The 19,673-nt window shown below is 43.4% G+C and overlaps 1 protein-coding gene and 1 long non-coding RNA gene across 5 annotated transcripts in view; one reads left to right on the top strand and one right to left on the bottom strand.

Annotated features, from left to right (window-relative positions):
* LOC308579154 (stomatin-like) overlaps positions 1–19,390 on the top strand; it is a 45,202-nt gene extending 25,812 nt beyond the window's left edge. The window contains exons 1-7 of one of the 4 annotated variants that reach the window (XM_081179953.1): positions 13,687–13,872; positions 14,690–14,793; positions 16,037–16,106; positions 16,522–16,604; positions 16,785–16,988; positions 18,214–18,348; positions 19,022–19,390. In XM_081179953.1, coding sequence (XP_081036079.1) covers positions 13,833–13,872; positions 14,690–14,793; positions 16,037–16,106; positions 16,522–16,604; positions 16,785–16,988; positions 18,214–18,348; positions 19,022–19,216 — 831 coding nt within the window. In that variant the 5' untranslated portion in view covers positions 13,687–13,832 and the 3' untranslated portion in view covers positions 19,217–19,390. Of the gene's footprint in view, positions 1–13,686; positions 14,108–14,689; positions 14,794–16,036; positions 16,107–16,521; positions 16,605–16,784; positions 16,989–18,213; positions 18,349–19,021 lie in introns of those variants that run through there. The other 3 variants (XM_081179954.1, XM_081179955.1, XM_081179952.1) reach the window with 3 other exon arrangements.
* LOC308579156 lies at positions 404–14,762 on the bottom strand. Its single transcript, XR_014004321.1, has 3 exons — positions 14,684–14,762; positions 1,943–2,050; positions 404–1,196 (listed from the first exon to the last, which is right to left on the bottom strand). It is a non-coding gene; the product is annotated as an uncharacterized lncRNA (long non-coding RNA).
* Positions 19,391–19,673: the final 283 nt, after the last annotated feature.

The raw sequence follows: 19,673 nt of genomic DNA, 5'->3' as shown, positions 1-19,673 counted from the left end.
GGCTTTTCAGTGTGGTGAGTTAAAGGAAGCCCAGGGAGGCAGGGATTCAGGGTGGAATGCATGCTGTTTATGCGGCAGCATAACTCCCTAGCATCTTTGACCAGAACCTGGTCTCTACATGTAACAGAATGGACCATGCCACTTCAGGTTCCAGGTGCCTTTCACACTTCTCCATGCAAAATGCTCCCTGCATGCCGAAATCTAGCATGGGAAGGCTTTTGTCCTTGTTGTCCTGGTTTTCTACATGCAGGGAGTTTCTGAAACAGGGCATCATTTGAAACCAGGTACACTTTGCAGCTACTGCAAAGTGTAGCCCAGGGATGGGGAACCTACATCCTTCCAGACGTTGCTGGACTCCAACTCCCATCAGCCCCTTTCACTTTGACAGTAGTCAGGGATGATAGGGGCTGCAGCCCAGCAACGACTGGATGGCCACAGGCAACCAATCCCCAGTGTGGACCAAGCAGAGGCAAGTGATGGACTTGCCCCACCCTCGGAAGAAACGAAAACGCAATTTATGCTGAACATGCATCCACCAGAAGTGCAGTTAATATTGTTTGTGAAAATGCTTTCTTTCTCTCTCTTTTTTTTACCTCCCTCTCCCTATCAAAGTATAAGTCTAAAACATATATTCTTTCACATGATTACTGTATTGTTATTTTAATAAATAAATATCTTTATTTAATCTGCCGTTGCATTCGATGTTTCTCTTTCTCTTTTTTACCTCCCTCTCCCTATCAAAGTATAAGTCTAAAACATATATTCTTTCACATGATTACTGTATTGTTATTTTAATAAATAAATATCTTTATTTAATCTGCCGTTGCATTTGATGTTTCTACCCGCTGCCCCCACGGCAAGGGTTACTCCAGACCAGAGCATTACTCTGCATTAGTCATACAGCACCATACAGGTCCCTGCCCAGAGAAACGTGCAGTTTAAAATTTGTAAGAACAGTCTCCTTGGCCAAGCCAGTGACCCATCTATTCCAGGCATCTTGCTCTCAGATGTCCATGCTGATAGCCACTGAAAGCCTCCATGGATTTGTCGTCTACTGTCTTTTAACCATCCAAGTTGGTTACCATCACTACATCCAGTGGGAAGGAATTCAATAGATTGACTGCTCTGTGTGAAGTGCTCTTTCTCTTGTCTATCCTGAATCACTCAATATTCAGCTTCATTGGGTGACCACGGCTCTAGTGTTATGAGAGAGGGAGAGTCAGCAGGATGGAGGGGAGTGTGTGTGTGTGTGTGTGTGTGTGTGTGTGTGTAAAAGAGAACAGTCATTTGTTTTGATTGCATGTAGCACCTGACCTAGCCCCTATGAAGGTGTGCCAAAGGCATAATGGGGAAGTGCTTTCCCCACTGCATAATTCACTGAGGCAGTTTATGCCCACTGGATTGATGGGCAGAAGGCAGGGAGCCCATCAGAGGCAATGATGGGTGGAGCTGACTAATTCTAGACTGCAGTTTATTTCGTTTCCCTGATGTTCCCCTAACTGTTACTTTCTGCATTATATCTGAACTTCCACACAGTTAAATGCCCTCTTCAGAAATCTAACGAAAACTAGTGGAAGTTTAGCACTCATTTTAATGATTGTGGCTCCCCCCCCCAAATAAGCTGGCAACCCCAATAACCCAGAATAGTGCAGGAGTAAAGTCATGGAATGTGGGGGGGGGGGGACTGGCATGCAGTTCTTCCTTGCTGTTTTCATGGAACAGAATCACAGGTTTGGAGAAGGGTGGCAGATCGGCAACATTTTCCAGTGAAGTTTGTTGTTGTTTCAAACCACGCCCACTGGCGTGAATGAGGGTAACATGCAGGTATATCAGTCAAAAAGCCACAGTTACATAATGCAACAGGTACTGCAGTGTAAAAGGAACATTATTAAATGAAACCGAAGAAAGAGCATTATAATCAGGAAAATCAACACAATATTACCCATGTCTGAATGTAAGGTGAGTTTTGTCCCGATCCTCCTCTTCATCGCTGCTGAATCAGCAACACTGAGACAGAGAGGGAAGCTGACAGCCAGGGTCATACTTGGACCTGTTGTAAGTAGAAAGGGAGGTTGGGAGGACAGAAATCTACTGTTCATTCCGCTTCTCTATAGATCCCCAGTGAGGTCTCTGATACAGGAACTTACTGCCTGAATAAGCCCATCACACCCCTTGACCCACAAGCAAGATTTGCTAGTTAATGTTGCTGCTTTTGAGGTGGGGGTAGAAACAGAACAATCAATCCTTTTTTAAAAAAAATTGCATGATCACATCTTCGCTGTGAGCCCTGCCTACACCCTGTCTTGGAGATCTTTTTCCTACCTGGCCTGGGAAGAAAGGGCCCTGACTGACTCCAACTACAAAAGCTGAGCCTTTCTCTTAGTGCAGACCCAGGTCATTGAGCCTGTGCTTCTGCAGCTGCCACCCACCATGAATCACCATTGGAAGGATTGCAGCAACAGCAGTAGATACCATATTTTTTGCTCTATAAGACTCACTTTTTCCCTCCTAAAAAGTAAGAGGAAATGTGTGTGTGTCTTAGGGAGCGAATGCAGGCTGCGCAGCTATCACAGAAGCCAGAACAGCAAGAGGGATTGCTGCTTTCACTGCGCAGCGATCCCTCTTGCTGTTCTGGCTTCTGACATTCAGAATATTTATTTTCTTGTTTTCCTCCTCCAAAAACTAGGTGTGTCTTGTGGTCTGGTGCGTCTTATAGAGAGAAAAATACACTACGTTCTATACTCACGATAATACATCATTTATTCTTTTGCAAATCGTGGTGTTTTAAATGTGCATTATATATCTGACATCTTTTAGTGATGCTTTCTTTTGAAATGTTTGAGATAAATTTGTTTTTATTAACTTCGTTGCATTAAATGTGCTTCTGTAGTCAACTTCCTTTGTAATGTTTTGTTTTGAAATCTTTAAGATAATACTTTAGTTTCCTGTTACTTATGTTGCTGTGAATGTATCTGACTTCCTTCAGCAATGTTTTACTCCGGATTGTTTTATTTGATGTTTTGATGTGTTTTAAACTGCTTTGAGATGCTTTTCTTTAAAATATTAGGCTGCATAGAATTAATAATAATGATAATAATAATAATAGCTCTTCTGGTCGCTGCCAATAATCAGGGAGAAAAAGGAAGAGAGTAGTGAGGACATTGTTCTATTTATGCTACCAACCAAGCTCCCCTCGTGGATCTCGCTCCCAAGCAACAAGGTTGAATGTTGACTTTGCTGGGGTATTGGAATTTACCAGCTGAAAACTTCATTATGAATGGCTGGCTGGCTTTCAATGCTGAGCCTTGTTATACAGTGGCAGAAAGCGGTGTGTGGCAGGCATGTTTGTGCTGGACATCAGTGTCTCCTGAGGTGAGAATTGTGGCTGGGAAACAGCTTACAAAATTATCCCCAGTTCAGTTCTTAGGGTCTCATGCCAGTGGCTGAATTTGCCTGCTTCTCTATTTCAATCGGTCTTGAGAGCATACAAGGTCTTGCATATTATGGCACCATTCACACCATACATTTAAAGCACTATGATGCAGAAAGCGGTGTGTGGCAGGCATGTTTGTGCTGGACATCAGTGTCTCCTGAGGTGAGAATTGTGGCTGGGAAACAGCTTACAAAATTATCCCCAGTTCAGTTCTTAGGGTCTCATGCCAGTGGCTGAATTTGCCTGCTTCTCTATTTCAATCGGTCTTGAGAGCATACAAGGTCTTGCATATTATGGCACCATTCACACCATACATTTAAAGCACTATGATGCTACTTAAGCAGTCTTCTGAAGAATTCTGGGAGCTTTGCCAAGGGTGCTGAGAGTAGTCCCCTTTCCTCACAAGGAACTACAATTCTCAGAGTCAGGGGTGCCAACTTGAACAAAATAGGGGGGGCGCATGTAAGTTCTGCCTCACATAATCAATCACACATGTGCACCAATGCCCGTCACCTTTGGGAGTGGGTGGGCTGTCCCCCTCAAATATGTTATTGGGGTGGCCCAAACGGACCTTAGCCCCTAGGAATTGGCTCCTATGCTCAGAGCGGTTCAACAATTCCCCTTCCCAGGGAACCTTGCCCGCTGTAACAGCTGATAGAACACAGTATTCATGGGAATATGTTGCTAATTAGTCATTCTTATCAGAAGGAAAAGAGGAATCTCCCTGTGACCTTGATGAGCTATCTAAAGTTGGTACTTCACGTATCAGGCTATATATCATTCTTAACCACCTTCAGCCTATTTGCAAGTTTGGTTCACTGCATAGTACACAAGAATAAGGTTGCTAGACTCATATCTAATGGTCTTTGGACTTCATCAGAAAGTGACGTTCTGGTCTACAGCTGCGCTGACTGCAGGCAGTTATCAGTGAATGATCCAATTCAAACTCAAAATAGATATCCCTTTAAGTGCATTCAGGTGCCCCAAATATGGGCTTCCCTCTCCAAAATAAACATTAGGCATACAGGAAACACCCTCCAAAGGGATTGTCCATTCTGCTGATCTAGATGAATAGTTCTTCATGGAACACCTGCTTATGATTTATTCTGGTAAGGCTGCTGTTGGTTTCACTTAAACAAACAAATATTGGATGTTTTCATATAAACATACAGTGGTACCTCGGGTTAAGTACTTAATTCGTTTCGAAGGTCCGTTCTTAACCTGAAACTGTTCTTTTTTCTTTCCTTTTCTTTTTTCTTTTTTTTTGAAAATAATATTTATTACTTTTCCAACAATTTAAACACAACACTACAAAAAAAGAACAATACAATACAAAAACACTACATAACACTGACACATTAAACTAACATAGCGAAACAAAAACAGTTTAAAACACATCAAACAATTTCAGTATCTTATCCTTCATTCACTTATTTCCACGACCTCCTCACACCTCCCTTTTTGTATTCCACTTCTGTTAGTTGTTTCAGCAATTCCTTTCCATCTTCCTCTGTTTTCTATCCTATAATTATCTTAACACATTCTAACCTTATTTTTCCATTAATGTTCTATTAATCTATTTATACTTAATTCCTTATAACATTTCTACTAAAGCCATATAACTTCATTCCAACATTCTTCTAACATTCATTATTTTGCAGTGTTTCTGTAAATAGTCTTTAAACTTTTTCCAGTCTTATTCCACCGACTCTTCTCCCTGGTCTCGGATTCTGCCAGTCATTTCCGCCAGTTCCATATAGTCCATCAACTTCATCTGCCATTCTTCCCTGGTGGGTAAATCTTGTGTCTTCCAATACTCCGTGATGAGTATTCTTGCTGCTGTTGTTGCATACATAAAAAAAAGTTCTATCCTTCTTTAGCACCAATTGGCCGACCATGCCCAGGAGAAAGGCCTCTGGTTTCCTCAGGAAGGTATATTTGAATACCTTTTTCATTTCGTTATAAATCATCTCCCAGAATGTCTTAATGCTTGGGCATGTTCTTTTTTCAGTTACCCACTAGGGGAGAGTGGCTATGTAAGCTCTCAGAATACTTAGAATTAGCCAAATTGACAGCTATAATAAGACAAAAACCAAAAAGTGAAGTAAAAAAAGAATGGGAGTGCCTAAATGAATACCTCAAAAGTCAAGGTTCGAGGGCAGAAATCTGGCTGAGTCTGGAATAACCTTGTGAAGTGAAAGGCTATGAAAGAAGGATTTATATCTAAATGTTAGGATAGAGAGGATAAAAAAACAGGAAAACAGGAAGACAGAATGAGAGATAAAGGAGGTGCCGTGGGACTGGTGGAAGTTAATGTCTTGTTGTTGTTTTAGTGTTTATAATATTAACTTGTAAGATATGGCTTTGTTTGTTTTTTTTGTTTTTTTGTTGTTGTCTTTTTTAGTTTTCGAATGTTGATTTTTGTGTGTTGTGTATTGTTATCTTTTGATATCTTTCATGTTGTTGTGTGGAAAATACTAATAAAATTCATTTATTTAAAAAAAACTTTAAAAAACCCAAAACCTGAAACTGTTCTTAACCTGAAGCACCACTTTAGCTAATGGGGCCTCCTGCTGCCGCCGCACCGCCAAAGCCTGATTTCTGTTCCTATCCTGAAGCAAAGTTCTTAACCTGAAGCACTATTTCTGGGTTAGCAGTGTAACCTGAATTGTATGCAACCTGAAGCATATGTAACCTGAGGTACCACTGTACTACATACATACATGCACACACACACACACACACACACACACACACACACTCACACTGCATTATGAGTTTTGTGGTTTTGAGTCTGAATAAGCAACAGTGCTCACATCTGAGAATGCATAAGATGTACTTCCTAAATGAACTCTCAGGGATAGATCTGCTCTTGCCAGAAAGTTGACTATGGACTCTTTATTAAGAGCTATGTACCTTCAGGGCTTCAGTAGTGCTGGAACGGTCTTAGAAGAGTTATGTTGCCTGAGGGCTCATCTGACCTCATTCCCTGAAGATGCCACCTTCATACATGATCAGAGTTTTCTTGCCAAACATGCTCATAAGGTGAGGTTGCTTTCCCCCCAAATCTACATTTCTGTTTAGAGTCATGACATGGATAATCATGGAACAAGAAAAATATCTGGGGTGGATGTTCTTATCATGAAACCAGAGAGTCATTTAATTAGAGATTAACTCTTTGGCTCACTACCCCGTTTTGCTTGGTGCTTCTAAATGGTTTACCATATAAATTTAATTGCTTTCCTTTTTCCTGGCCTAGATGGATTTCCTTGGAATATCTGCTCATTTTTCAGGTATCATTTGTGCTTTGTTATGATCGTCGTTTTTTCCAAATAAACTTTGTGCACAGTGCATAATGAGTTTTGTAGTCTTATTTTGTAGTTTTGTAGTCACCCGCCCTGTGGAACGCCCTCCCACCAGATGTCAAAGAGAAAAATAGCTACCAAACTTTTAGAAGACATCTGAAGGCAGCCCTGTTTAGGGAAGCTTTTAATGTTTAATAGGTTATTGTATTTTAGTGTTTTGTTGGCAGCCGCCCAGAGTGGCTGGGGAAACCCAGCCAGATGGGCAGGGTATAAATAATAAATTATTATTATTATTATTATTATTATTATTATTATTATTATTATTATTATTAAAGTGACAAAATTAACGGTGGTTCTTTTCATCTTCTGCTGAATATGCTATAACTCTTGACATGCCATTCCTCTTCAAACCTGCTTTGGGTAAAACTTACTTAACCCTCTGAATTGCCCACATTGCCACAATGCAGGAATATGCAGCTGTCCCATACGGTGATCAAGTTTGTTTGGTGGGCATAAGGGAGAGGGCCTTTTTTATTGTGGAGCTCCCCAAAAGAAAGGCTTTTGCTCTCCTCTATTGCCCACTTTGAAGCAGGTTCTTAGGTCTGTTTTGCTTCAATGAGTATTTATTTGGTTAAGGCCTTTTAGGATTGTGTTGTTTTATTGTTGCATTGTTCAAACAATCTGCTCATCTGTCAGTCACCTTCTGTCTGCTCTGCAAAATAAAGCCCCTAGGCCCTAAAACTTGGAGGCCTCTCATGAAACTGAATGTTGTAAGATTCAGGACAGATAAAAGAATGCCACCCTTCACACATCAAAGAGTTCAGTTATGAAATCTGCTCCCACAAGAGGCAGTGCTGGCCACCAATTTGGATGGATTTTTAAATTGCACCAAGGATCAGGCTATGGCTACTAGCCATATGCTCTGCTGCCATGGTCAGAGGTAGGTTGAATCCTGACAAGACAGAAGTACTGTTTTTGGGGGACAGGAGGCGGGCGGGTGTGGAGGACTCCCTGGTCCTGAATGAGGTAACTATTCCCCTGAAGAACCAGGTGCGCAGCCTGGGAGTCATTCTGGACTTGCAGCTGTCCATGGAGGCACAGGTCAATTCTGTGCCCAGGGCAGCTGTTTATCAGCTCCATCTGGTACGCAGGCTGAGACCCTACTTGCCCACAGACTGTCACACCAGAGTGGTGCATGCTCTAGTTATTTCTCACTTGGACTACTGCAATGCGCTCTACGTGGGGCTACCTTTGAAGGTGACCCGGAAACTACAACTAATCCAGAATGCGGCAGGTAGACTGGTGACTGGGAGCGGCCGCCGAGACCACATAACACCGGTCTTGAAAGACCTACACTGGCTCCCAGTACATTTCCGAGCAAAATTCAAAGTGTTGCTGCTCACCTTTAAAGCCCTAAACAGCCTCGGTCCAGTATAACTGAAGGAGCGTCTCCACTGAAATTGCAGAGCTTTGAAAAACTAAAAAACAAAGTGCGAGATTGGCTTCATTATTATCAAATAATGGAGGCATACAATTTGGACAAGAAAATTGGCTTCCAGGTGGAAAAATCAAAATTGGAAACAGAACTGTTAGATCCCAAAACTAAGACTCTGTCAAAGATGTATAACTTGCTGTTGAAATGGAATACTCAGGATGAAACGGTGAAATCTGCTATGATTAAATGGGCACAAGATGTTGGACATAACATTATGATGGCTGACTGGGAACGGTTATGGACCACAGGTATGGTTCACGGCATGTAATGCCTTAAGAGAGAATATTATGAAAATGATATACAGGTGGTACATGACACCAGTCAAGCTTGCAAAAATCTATCATTTGCCCGATAATAAATGTTGGAAATGTAAAGAAACTGAAGGTACATTCTTTCACCTTTGGTGGACGTGCCCAAGGATTAAGGCTTTCTGGGAGATCATCTATAATGAAATGAAAAAGGTATTTAAATATACCTTTCTGAAGAAACCAGAGGCCTTTCTCCTGGGCGTGGTTGGCCAATTGGTGCCAAAGAAGGATAGAACTTTCTTTATGTATGCTACAACAGCAGCAAGAATACTTATTGCAAAGTATTGGAAGACACAAGATCTACCCACCCTGGAAGAATGGCAGATGAAGGTGATGGACTATATGGAACTGGCGGAAAAGACTGGCAGAATCCGAGACCAGGGAGAAGAGTCGGTGGAAGAAGATTGGAAGAAATTTAAAGACTATTTACAGAAATACTGCAAAATTAATGAATGTTAGAATGATGTCGGAATGAAGTTAAGTGGTTTTATCAGCAATGTTACAAAGGAGTATGTAAAAATGAATTGTTAACAGGTGAGAATCTAAAGTTATAATATATTAAGATAAAGGATTAAGATAAAAACAAAGAGGGAAAGGATTTGCTGAATTAACTAACTGAACTGGAATACAAAAAAGGGAGGTGTGAGGAGGTGAGGGAAACAAGTAAATGAAAGACAAGACATGGAAAGATTGATTTGTTTTTAGATGTTTTTATTTTTCTGTATTTTGTATTTTCCTCTTTTCTTTTTTTCTTTTTCTTATTTTTGTAACCTTTTCTGAAACTTTAATAAATATCATTGGTTTTTTTTAAAAAAGGAGCGTCTCCACCTCCATCGTTCTGCCCAGACACTGAGGTCTAGTGCTGAGGGCCTTCTGGCGGTTCCCTCGCTGCGAGAAGCCAAGTTACAGGGAGCCAGGCAGAGGGCCTTCTCAGTGGTGGCACCCGCCCTGTGGAATGCTCCCCCATCAGATGTCAAAGAAATAAACAACTATATGACATCTGGAAGACATTTGAAGGCAGCGCTGTTCAGGGAAGCTTTTAATGTTTAATAGGTTATTGTATTTTAGTGTTCTGTTGGAAGCCGCCCAGAGTTGCTGGGGAAACCCAGCCAGATGGGCGGGGTATAAATAATAAATTATTATTATACCAGCTGCTGGAAACTGCAGGAGGAAAGAGTGCTGCTTCGGTTTGGGTCCTGATTGTGGGCTTTCCACAGGTATCTAGGTGGCCACAGGATCCTAGACTAGGTGGGCCACTTGCCTGATCCAGCAGGACTCTTCTTATGTTCTGAAATGTGAATTTTATTAAAATGCATATATAAATGCATGCTAATTATGGGAGCCACTGGGAAGGCCCAGTTTAAGTGACTAGGGAGCCTGGCTGCTGGGTGTAATCCTTGCTGCTGGGCCTTCTTTGAGTAGGACTAACATTGGTTACAAACCTGAGACCGCCAATATAAGAACTAAGGAGGCTAGACCCACCCTTTAAATAATTCCCCCTTCCTCTCCTAAGTAAAAGTATCATAGAATTGTAGAGTTGGAAATGGCCTTAAGGGTCATCTCGTCCGTCCCGTCCCCCCCACAAAGTAGGGTTGCCTATACATTGCTGGTCCCCCCACTTCTGCTTTAGTGCAATTGCACAGCCAGCAAGATGAGAACTGGAAGTCAGGAAGCACCATGTGCCTTTTGCTTACACTTATCCTCTTAAAACATAGTCCTGCACTGCCACCTTCTGGGGAGAGTTGGAAGAGCCCGGCTGGATGCAGGTCTAATCCAGCATTCCATTCTCATAGTGGCCAACTGGATTCTAATGAGAATTACTTGATGGAAACACTGCTGGTTGTTAATAGCTTAGACAATGTTTTTAATTTTTTAAAAGGATTAGACAAATTAATTGGAAAGAGAAGAGGTCAGATTAATAGTTCTAAATCAAGACAAGTGGAACCTCCATGTTCGGCAGCAGTATATCAGATCAGTATGTCAGATGCTGGTGACAAACTTAGGAGTGTTGTGGCATTCACACCCTGCTTGATAGAGAAGGGGTTATCTGCTTGGTGACAGAGCTTCTGCCTTGCAGGCAGGAGGTCCAATGTTCAACGCCTGGCCTCTCTGGGTAGGACTGAAACATGTCAGAAACCCCAGACAGCCACTGCCAGCCAGTGTAGGCAGTACTGAGCTAGATGGACCAATAGTCTGACTTGGTATAAGACAGCTCCCTAAGTTTCTATATGAAAGGGAAAGTGAGCTACATCAGTGGTAGAGCATCTGCAGTGTATTCTTATAGCCCCAGGTTCAATCCCTGGTTATCTCCATCAGTACTGCATTTGTTGGGAAATGTCCTGAAGCTGTACAAAGAAGTGGGGGGAATCAAAGTAGCCCCTGATCACTAGTGTTGACTTGCTATACGGCCTTCTCAGTGGTGTTTTCCCATTGTGCAATGTCCTCCCTGGTGAGGTGCATTATTGGCTAGCAGGAGGAATTTTAAAACATTCCTGTTTACCCAGGCATTTGGTGACTGTTGGATACTGGCCACAGCAAACGTGAAATTAATAACTGTGAGGCCAGGTGATTGCTTCTAGATGTTTTTAGATGTCCTAAGTGGTTGTTTTTTTAAAAAATAGTTTTGCATTGTTATAAAATGTTTAAAATACGTTTTTATTTTGCTTTAAATTGCATTGCTCTAGCATTTTGATGTTTGCTGTCCTAGGTAAAGGTAAAGGGACCCCTGACCATTAAGTCCAGTCGTGACCGACTCTGGGGTTGCGGCGCTCATCTCGCTTTATTGGCCGAGGGAGCCGGCATACAGCTTCCGGGTCATGTGGCCAGCATGACTAAGCCACTTCTGGCAAACCAGCGCAGCGCACGGAAACGCCGTTTACCTTCCCGCCGGAGTGGTACCTATTTATCTACTTGCACTTTGATGTGCTTTCGAACTGCTTGGTGGGCAGGAGCGGGGACCGAGCAGCTGGAGCTCACCCTGTCATGGGGATTCGAACTGCCGACCTTCTGACTGGCAAGTCCTAGGCTCTGTGGTTTAACCCACAGCGCCACCCGCGTCCCTGTTTGCTGCCCTAGGCTGCTTTAAAGAGAAAGGGCCGGATACAAATTTAACTGATCATAATATAACTGATAATAATAACACGATACTTTTTGATGACTAGAATCCAGCCCACAAAAGCTTATCCCGCAATAAATTTGTTAGTCTTTAAAGTGCTCCTGGTTTATTTAAAATAAAAAATTCCTTCCAGTAGCACCTTAAAGACCAACTAAGTTAGTTCTTGGTATGCTCATACCAAGAACTAACTTAGTTGGTCTTTAAGGTGCTACTGGAAGTAATTTTTTATTTTGACTATGGCAGACCAACACGGCTACCTATCTGTAATTGGTTTATTTAGTTTTATATAACAACGTTTATATACTGCACAGCAGCAGCAGCAACATAAACAACCATCTAAGCCAGTGCTTCTCATACTTTTTTCTCCAGCCAACACCTTCAGAATAAAAAAATTGCTCACACACCACACCAGTTTTTTGACTGATACGAAATACTTGGGGAAATGAAAAGAAACAACTCCCAGCACTGCTTGATTTATAATCTACAACACAACTACTTTATAATAGGATCACAGGACATCCAGAAAGTGGATGCCACAATGCAGCTACAAAAGAACATGAGTCATTCCCAAACTATAATGATAAATGATCTTTTTATATAAGCACCTTAAATATGTTTCAAATTAAGTAAGTCTTCTCCACTGTGTTCAAAGAGTGATTCTGGATCACAGCTAGGATTGTCCTCGGTATTGCCTGATGATCTTACTCTCATTTTGAAAAGACATTTATCCATGTTCTGCAAATAAAATAAACATTTTGATACAATACTGCACTACAGTGAAATGTTAAAATGTTTATTTGTCCTTGAATCTTCCCACTCTCTCCTTGCCTCCCTCTCCTGCCACAAGCATTGAGAACCAGTGCTCTAAGCCAGGGGTCAGCAATTTTTTTCAGCAGGGGGCCGGTCCACTGTCCCTCAGACCTTGTGGGGGGCCGGGCTATACTTTGAAGAAGAAAAAAACAACACATTCCTATGCCCCACAAATAACCCAGAGGTGCATTTTAAATAAAAGCACACATTCTACTCATGTAAAAACACGCTGATTCCCTGATTGTCCACAGGCTGGATTTAGAAGGTGATTGAGCCAGATTTGGCCCCAGGGGCCTTGGTTTGCCTAACCATGCTCTAAGCAGTTTAAACTGGCTGCTCTGATGGGGGGCAGACGGGCAGGAGCTTTTTTAAAGGGGGAACTCACAGGAACTCAGTTCCGGCACCTCTCAGGTGGACGCAATTGCCATTCATGATGAGTTCTGGCACCTCTTTTTCTAGAATATTAGCACTGCAGGTGGGGATGAAGAGATTGAAGTTTTGTACCTTGGATTAAACCCCATTAAACTTAATGAGGCTTTTACTTCCGAATAGAATGCATAGGATTGCCTTGTTAAAATAGTGACATAAGAAGAGTCCACTGGATTAGGCCAAAGGCCCAGCATCCTGTCCCCACAGTAGCCAACCAGAAGCTGTAGCTGTTGTTGTTACAGCCCAGTCCTGTGCGCGTTTACTAGGAAGTAAGGAAGCCCCAAGAGGGGCAGCACTCCCAAGTAAGCAAACCTGAGCGATCCAGCGCGTGTTAACCAAGTTCTCAGCAGCGCCGGCGCCAGACTATTTTGCGCCCTAGGGAAGTGCGCCCTAGGGAAGGCTAAGTACCGGTACTTGCGCCTGCCCGCCCGCCCCCGCTTTTCTAACTTCAATTTCCAAAAACGGGTAGATATGATGAAATTCTTCAAAAGGTAAAAAGAAAAACGTTGTCAGAAATTTATAATATATAACAAAAACGCATCTCTATAAAACTGTGCCCCCTTTGAGGTTTGCACCCTAGGCGGCTGAATGACTGGCCTTCCTTCCCCAGTGGATTCCATGGGGCAAAGCGCTCAGTGAGCGCCGTCTATACGCTTTCTAGTATGGGGCTTTAAAGCGAACGCAAAGCCGGACTGTCGCGCGTTCCCTCTGCTAAGGGGACAACGTGTAGTGCGGACCCAGGAGGAGCCGTCGGGGGTCGTCAGGGGCAGTCGGGCTGGGCGGAAGAAAGAGAGGCAGATCGAGCGTTGGTGGAGCAACCGCCGTCGACCCCGAGCAAGCTGGAGCAGGGCTCTGATCCGGAGCTCCTGTTGCTCTGGGGCTGCAGCAAACCGCCAAGCTGGGCAAGTCGGTCGGTGTCCTGGTGGAGGTTAAGGGGATGAGCTCCCGGGAGAAGCGGGAGATCGCCAGGTTAAACGGTGAGGCAGATTTATGAAGGTGGAAGCCAACGCTTTAAAAATGAGTAAATAGCTATGGTGGCTAAACGGAACTGCCATGTAAAAGAGCAGTCTGCCTTACTAAGGGACAGGCAACGGGGAAGGGCGTTTGCTTTCATCCTGCAGCGTGTGGGCCTCCCTGTGGCTGGTAGGAGTTGGAATCTGACAACAGTTTTTGACACCCACGATGCGCATTTTTAGGACCCACCTTATTTCTGTAATTCCAGTAGTAGATAGGTAGCCGTGTTGGTCTGCCATAGTAAAAATAAAAAAATTCCTTCCAGTAGCACCTTAAAGACCAACTAAGTTAGTTCTTGGTATGAGCTTTCGTGTGCATGCACACTTCTTCAGATACACTGAAACAGAAGATACGGCTCAATGTGGTGCCTTCCATGGTTCCAGTAGTAGATAGGTAGCCGTGTTGGTCTGCCATAGTAAAATAGTAAAAATATGGCAGTTTCAGTGTATCTGAAGAAGTGTGCATGCACACGAAAGCTCATACCAAGAACTAACTTAGTTGGTCTTATTTCTGTAAGTTGCTTTAAAATGTTTTTTTTATATATATTCTGATTTAACTGTAGTAACTCACCCTGGGTCCTTTGGGTGCAGGGAGGATAATCAGTAATAATAATATCTGGAAGGCCAGAAGTTTTCCCAGGCAAATGTTTTATTTTTGTAGTGATCACAACCATTGTTTTTCCCCCTTCCGGCTGCAGAATTTTTGCTTTTCTTTTTTAACAAGCAGAAATAACATAACTATATACACGTTCCAAATGTGTGTGCCTCTCCTCACCTCTAGAGAACTCCAGCAGCGACCTTGGGGCATGTGGCTGGATCCTGGTCTGCTTTTCGTTCTTGCTCTTCCTTGTGACCTTCCCTTTGTCTGCATTTCTCTGCTTTGAGGTAAAGAAGAAGAAGAGAATTAGTTCATTGGGAAGCAGTCCTGCTTCTGAGATTTTACGCTGCTGTTATGGTTGCTAGGGGTTAAATGGTCCACTAGGGCAAATGGGACCTGCCTGTCTTATTTACTGTGGTACCTTGGTTTACAACCATAATCTGTTCCGGAGGTCTGGTTGCAAACCAAAACAGGTTGTAACCCAAGGTGCACTTTCACTAATGGGGCCTCTCCAAAAAAATGGGTTGAAATAAAAAAAGGGGGGGGTGTATTAAAAAAGGGACACGCACTTCCTGGTTTGACGTGGTTGTTATCCAAAATGGTTGCAAACCAAGGTACCACTGCATTTCTACTGGGGGGCGGGCGGTCACGGCCTGTCAACTTACTCCTCTTCAATCTCAGTATTGCCCTTGCAGAATTCAAAAGAAGGTAGAATGGCCTCACCTGTCATTGGTTCTGGTGCTACCTGCTGTTGGGCTCCCTGTATTCTGTCCCACCAGTCTTAATGGGCACCATCCCCCACTGCTTGTATAACCCAGCTTCAAGCATTGCCAAAAGTCACCATGTTTCATTATTCAAACTTCTGGGACAGCTGTTCTACCCTGTAAACAGCAGGCATGGACATTGCAAATACAATTTGCATTTATTAAATTATTATTATTATTATTATTATTATTATTATTATTATTATTATTATTATTTTCTTTATTAATCACTTATCACTCAAAAGGTCTCAAAGCAACTTACACTGAAGAAATGTATATGCATAAATACATTACACCATAGAAAAGGGGGGCAGTGGCAATCAAATAACACATTGTTTCATACAATTTATTAGGGAAACAAGATAAAACAAAACAAAACAAGACACACACATAATAGTAATAGGAAAAAGTTAGCAGTATGTAAACAACAAAGAAATATTCCCACTTACTAATACATAGAAATAAAAAGACTAACAGCGCCCTCCATAGTCCCAAAATAATTCACAACACCCCACTGTTTGTTTTTGAAAATCCCCACTCCACCAAGAAGTGTGATGTCAAGGGCAGCTGCTGTGTGTCCCTTCCTTTCAAGAGGGAGCAGCAGCAAAAGCAGAGCAGGGTGGTGGTAAAAGTTTTATGTGCTCTGTGGTTGCCCCGGCTCCTCTTGCTCTCTAGCCACTGGTGGGAATGTATAATCTGAAACGTGTGGGGTGGCAAAAACTCTCTAGGATATTATATGTGACTCCCCGCTGTCCCTCCATTTCAGATTGTCATGCAATATCAGCGAGCTGTCATCTTTAGACTAGGACACATCCTAAAAGGTGCAAAAGGCCCAGGTGAGTATTATATTATGTTCTAGCATACAACAGGATTTTGCTGCAAGTTTCTCCTCTCTTTTACCCTTGCCATTGGCCTACCCACGATTCCAAGGACCATCTCATTTAGGTCAGGTCCACACAATTAATTTAAAGCATGTGGCTTCCCCCAAGGAATCCTGGGAACTGTGGTTTGTTAAAGATGCTGGGGTTTGCAGCTCTGCAGAGGGTAAACCACAGCTCCCAGGATTCTTCAGGGTTGGCTGTGCGCTAATATATGGTGTGGTTGTGACAGTTTTCAATGCATTTCCCTGTCACTTTACTAACTGGAAAAGAAGTTAGCAGGTTTGTTGAACAAGGGGGACAGAGTGCATTAATTCACTATAATTGTGCAAACCAACGTTTCCAGTGGTGGTTATAATTTCTTTTCCTGCAGGTATCTATTTAATCCTGCCCTGCATAGACAATGTTGTCACAGTGGACATGAGGACTGTGTCATTTGATATAGCCCCCCAGGAAGTAAGTGTTTCTGGTCCTTGACCTCTTTCATCTCTTTTGAATACCAGATAGAATCATTGTCTAATAACTCATCTGCTTGCAGTTGGTTCCTCCTGACATGTTCTTAGCAGCTGCTACTAGAAACATGCTTTGACTCATTGCTTTATTTTGTAACTCTTCCTGCTCCTGCTTCTACCCTAGATTCTTACCAAAGATTCAGTGACGGTTCTTGTGGACGGTGTGGTTTACTACCGAGTTCAGAACGCCATCCTCTCTGTGACAAATGTTGCTTATGCGGACTCAGCCACTCGGCTCCTGGCTCAGACCACACTGAGGAACGTTCTTGGGACCAAGAGCCTCTCTCAGATCCTCTCTGACCGGGAGGAAATCGCCCACAGTATGCAGGTATGACAGCAACGGCTGAGTTGTGGGGTGATTCACGTCCCCATTTGGAGTATGGAATTGAAAGTCTCTTCTGAGGGGATATGACTAACAAAAAAAGCTTTGACTTATATGTCGGGATGAGCAGAAAGCATGTAGAACACGGCATGTTTTTTAATTAATTTCAGATGCATGAAATGCTGGAATGTGACTGCTTGTTGATAAACAACAACTGTCTTTGGATTATAAGCATGATTATAAGCACTGGTCTATCTATAGTGTGAAGGGTATACGTTACTTGGAGATGGAACTATATAATCTAACAGTAGCATTCTGTTGGTGTTTGGAATTAAAGCACTCAACAGGAGTTGACCTTAATGAGGCTGAATGTTGGAAGATGCAGGGCAGATAAGAGAAAGGACTTCTTCATGCACCACATGGTTAAACTATGGAGCTTGCTCCCACAGGAAGCAGTGATGGCCCCCAACTTAGATGGTTTTGAAAAGGGATTAGTCAAATTCATTGAGGACAAAACTATAAACGGCTGCTAGCCTTGATGGCTATGTTCTACCTCCACTGTCAGAGATAATCTCCCTCTGAATACCAGATGCTGGGAATTGCAGGTGGGCAGAGTGCTGTTGTGCTCATGTCCTGCTTGTGGGGCTAAGACATCTAGTCACTGGCAGAGGAAGGGGGGGCAGGGGCAGAGCACCGCCACCAGCACCATGATCCCGGTGGGGTGCCATCACAGCTGCCCCTCCATGCCCTCCATGCCCCCAGGACATGTGCCATGCCCCTGCAGGCTGTGCACCACGCCCCCTGGACACGCACCACGCCCCTGCGGGTGGTGTGCCACGCCCCCGGGACGTGCGCCAGCCACGCCCCTGCCTGCTCTCCGCCCCCAGTGCCAGAGCAAGAAGCTCCACCACTGCATCTAGTTGGCCTCGATGCTAGACAAGATGGAACACTGGCTGATGTAGCAGATTCATCCTATGCTCTTGCGGGCCTTTTCAAAGTGCTACTCCAAACAGAGCTTCAGAAGGGGATTTTGAAGGGCAAAAAGGTCACCTGACATAACTGTAGTCCAGGAGGAGTGGGGAAAAGATAGCCATTTGACCCGTGGGGTTAATATAGTTCCCTGTTTTTATCCCAGCTTCTGTGACTTCCATTGGACCAGCCTGACCTCTTGCATAATAATATCTTGATGGACAAGTGCATTCCTGCATATCTGTATATATTTAATAAACAGGTCACATTAGATGAAGCCACAGATGACTGGGGCATAAAGGTGGAGCGGGTAGAGATCAAAGATGTGAAGCTGCCCATCCAACTCCAGAGAGCCATGGCCGCTGAAGCAGAAGCTACCCGTGAAGCAAGAGCAAAGGTACAGGAGTTCTATAGATTTGGTTTAGCTGGTGACTTTCCAGAAAGTTCATCACCCAGAAGACAGCAAAGGGGCAGTAGGAAGTACAGTAAAGGCCAACATTGGCATTGTAGGGCTATTAACCTGGGGTCTATGACTTTAAATTAGGGCTGGGGAACCTCAGGCCCTAGGGCCAAATATGGCCCTCCAAGTCTCCATTTCCCACAAGTCTGTTTCCATACTGTTACATTTTTTCCTAGTCCCACAGCCATTAAAGGCACAAGGTGTCATTTATTTGTCCTGTACCTGTACTTTTTGCTGTGAGCAACTCCTGGGAAGATAATTATTCCTTTCAGGTGGGGAAGATAGAGGAAATGTCTCCCATTCCTTCTGATTGCCTAGCAACAGTGATTGACTATGGTGTCCTTAATCACAGCAGCACCTCCACATCTGCCTAATAAGCCTTAGAACATTGCCTCCGCATTTTTGCTAACTTTCTTTATAGATGTCTGACAGACTTAGCTTTCATTAACGAAATAAGGTGAGAGTCATTCAACTGAATGAGTTCATTCCTAGCCTGTGGCGTGTATCTCTATGACTAGGTCTGACTTACTTAGGAATGGGTGCAGCTCTTACATAAGGCCACCCTGATGTAAAACTCCAAACTCCTTACCTGGAATTTCTTCCCTTCTAGGTGATTGCAGCAGAAGGTGAAAGGAACTCCTCCCTGGCCTTGAAGGAAGCCGCCATCGTGATCACAGAGTCTCCTGCAGCCCTCCAGCTTCGCTACCTACAGACTCTGACCACTATTGCTGCTGAGAAGAACTCTACCATTATATTTCCGCTGCCATTGGATATGCTGCAATGTCTCCTTGGAACAAAACATTAACTGGGGATGTAGATGCAGGACGAGGGGCTGTTTCTCAGGAGCCCAGATTTTCTTAAAAGTGCAATGCAGTGTTGGACAAAGGAACATTAATTTAATTGTTTGTTAGCAGAGGGTTTTTTTACATTTTGTTTTTTCACTTCTCTTCCCAAACAGGAATAAAGTTACTGATTTTAACCCTGTATTCTCAGTCATCTGCGCTTCTCCCTTTTGTCCCCCTTTGTCCCATTTCTGATTTCTAAGAAGAAGAAGAGTTTGGATTTGATATCCCGCTTTATCGCTACCCTAAGGAGTCTCAAAGCGGCTAACATTCTTCTTTCCCTTCCTCCCCCACAACAAACACTCTGTGAGGTGAGTGAGGCTGAGAGATTTCAGAGAAGTGTGACTAGCCCAAGGTTACCCAGCAGCTGCATGTGGAGGAGCGGGGAAGCGAACCCGGTTCCCCAGATTACGAGTCTAC

This window comes from Podarcis bocagei, assembly GCF_964188305.1.
Source record: "Podarcis bocagei genome assembly, chromosome: Z".
Lineage (NCBI taxonomy): Eukaryota > Metazoa > Chordata > Lepidosauria > Squamata > Lacertidae > Podarcis > Podarcis bocagei.
The sequence above is the reverse complement of the archived record's forward strand: the minus strand, read 5'-3'. Positions and strand labels throughout refer to the sequence as shown.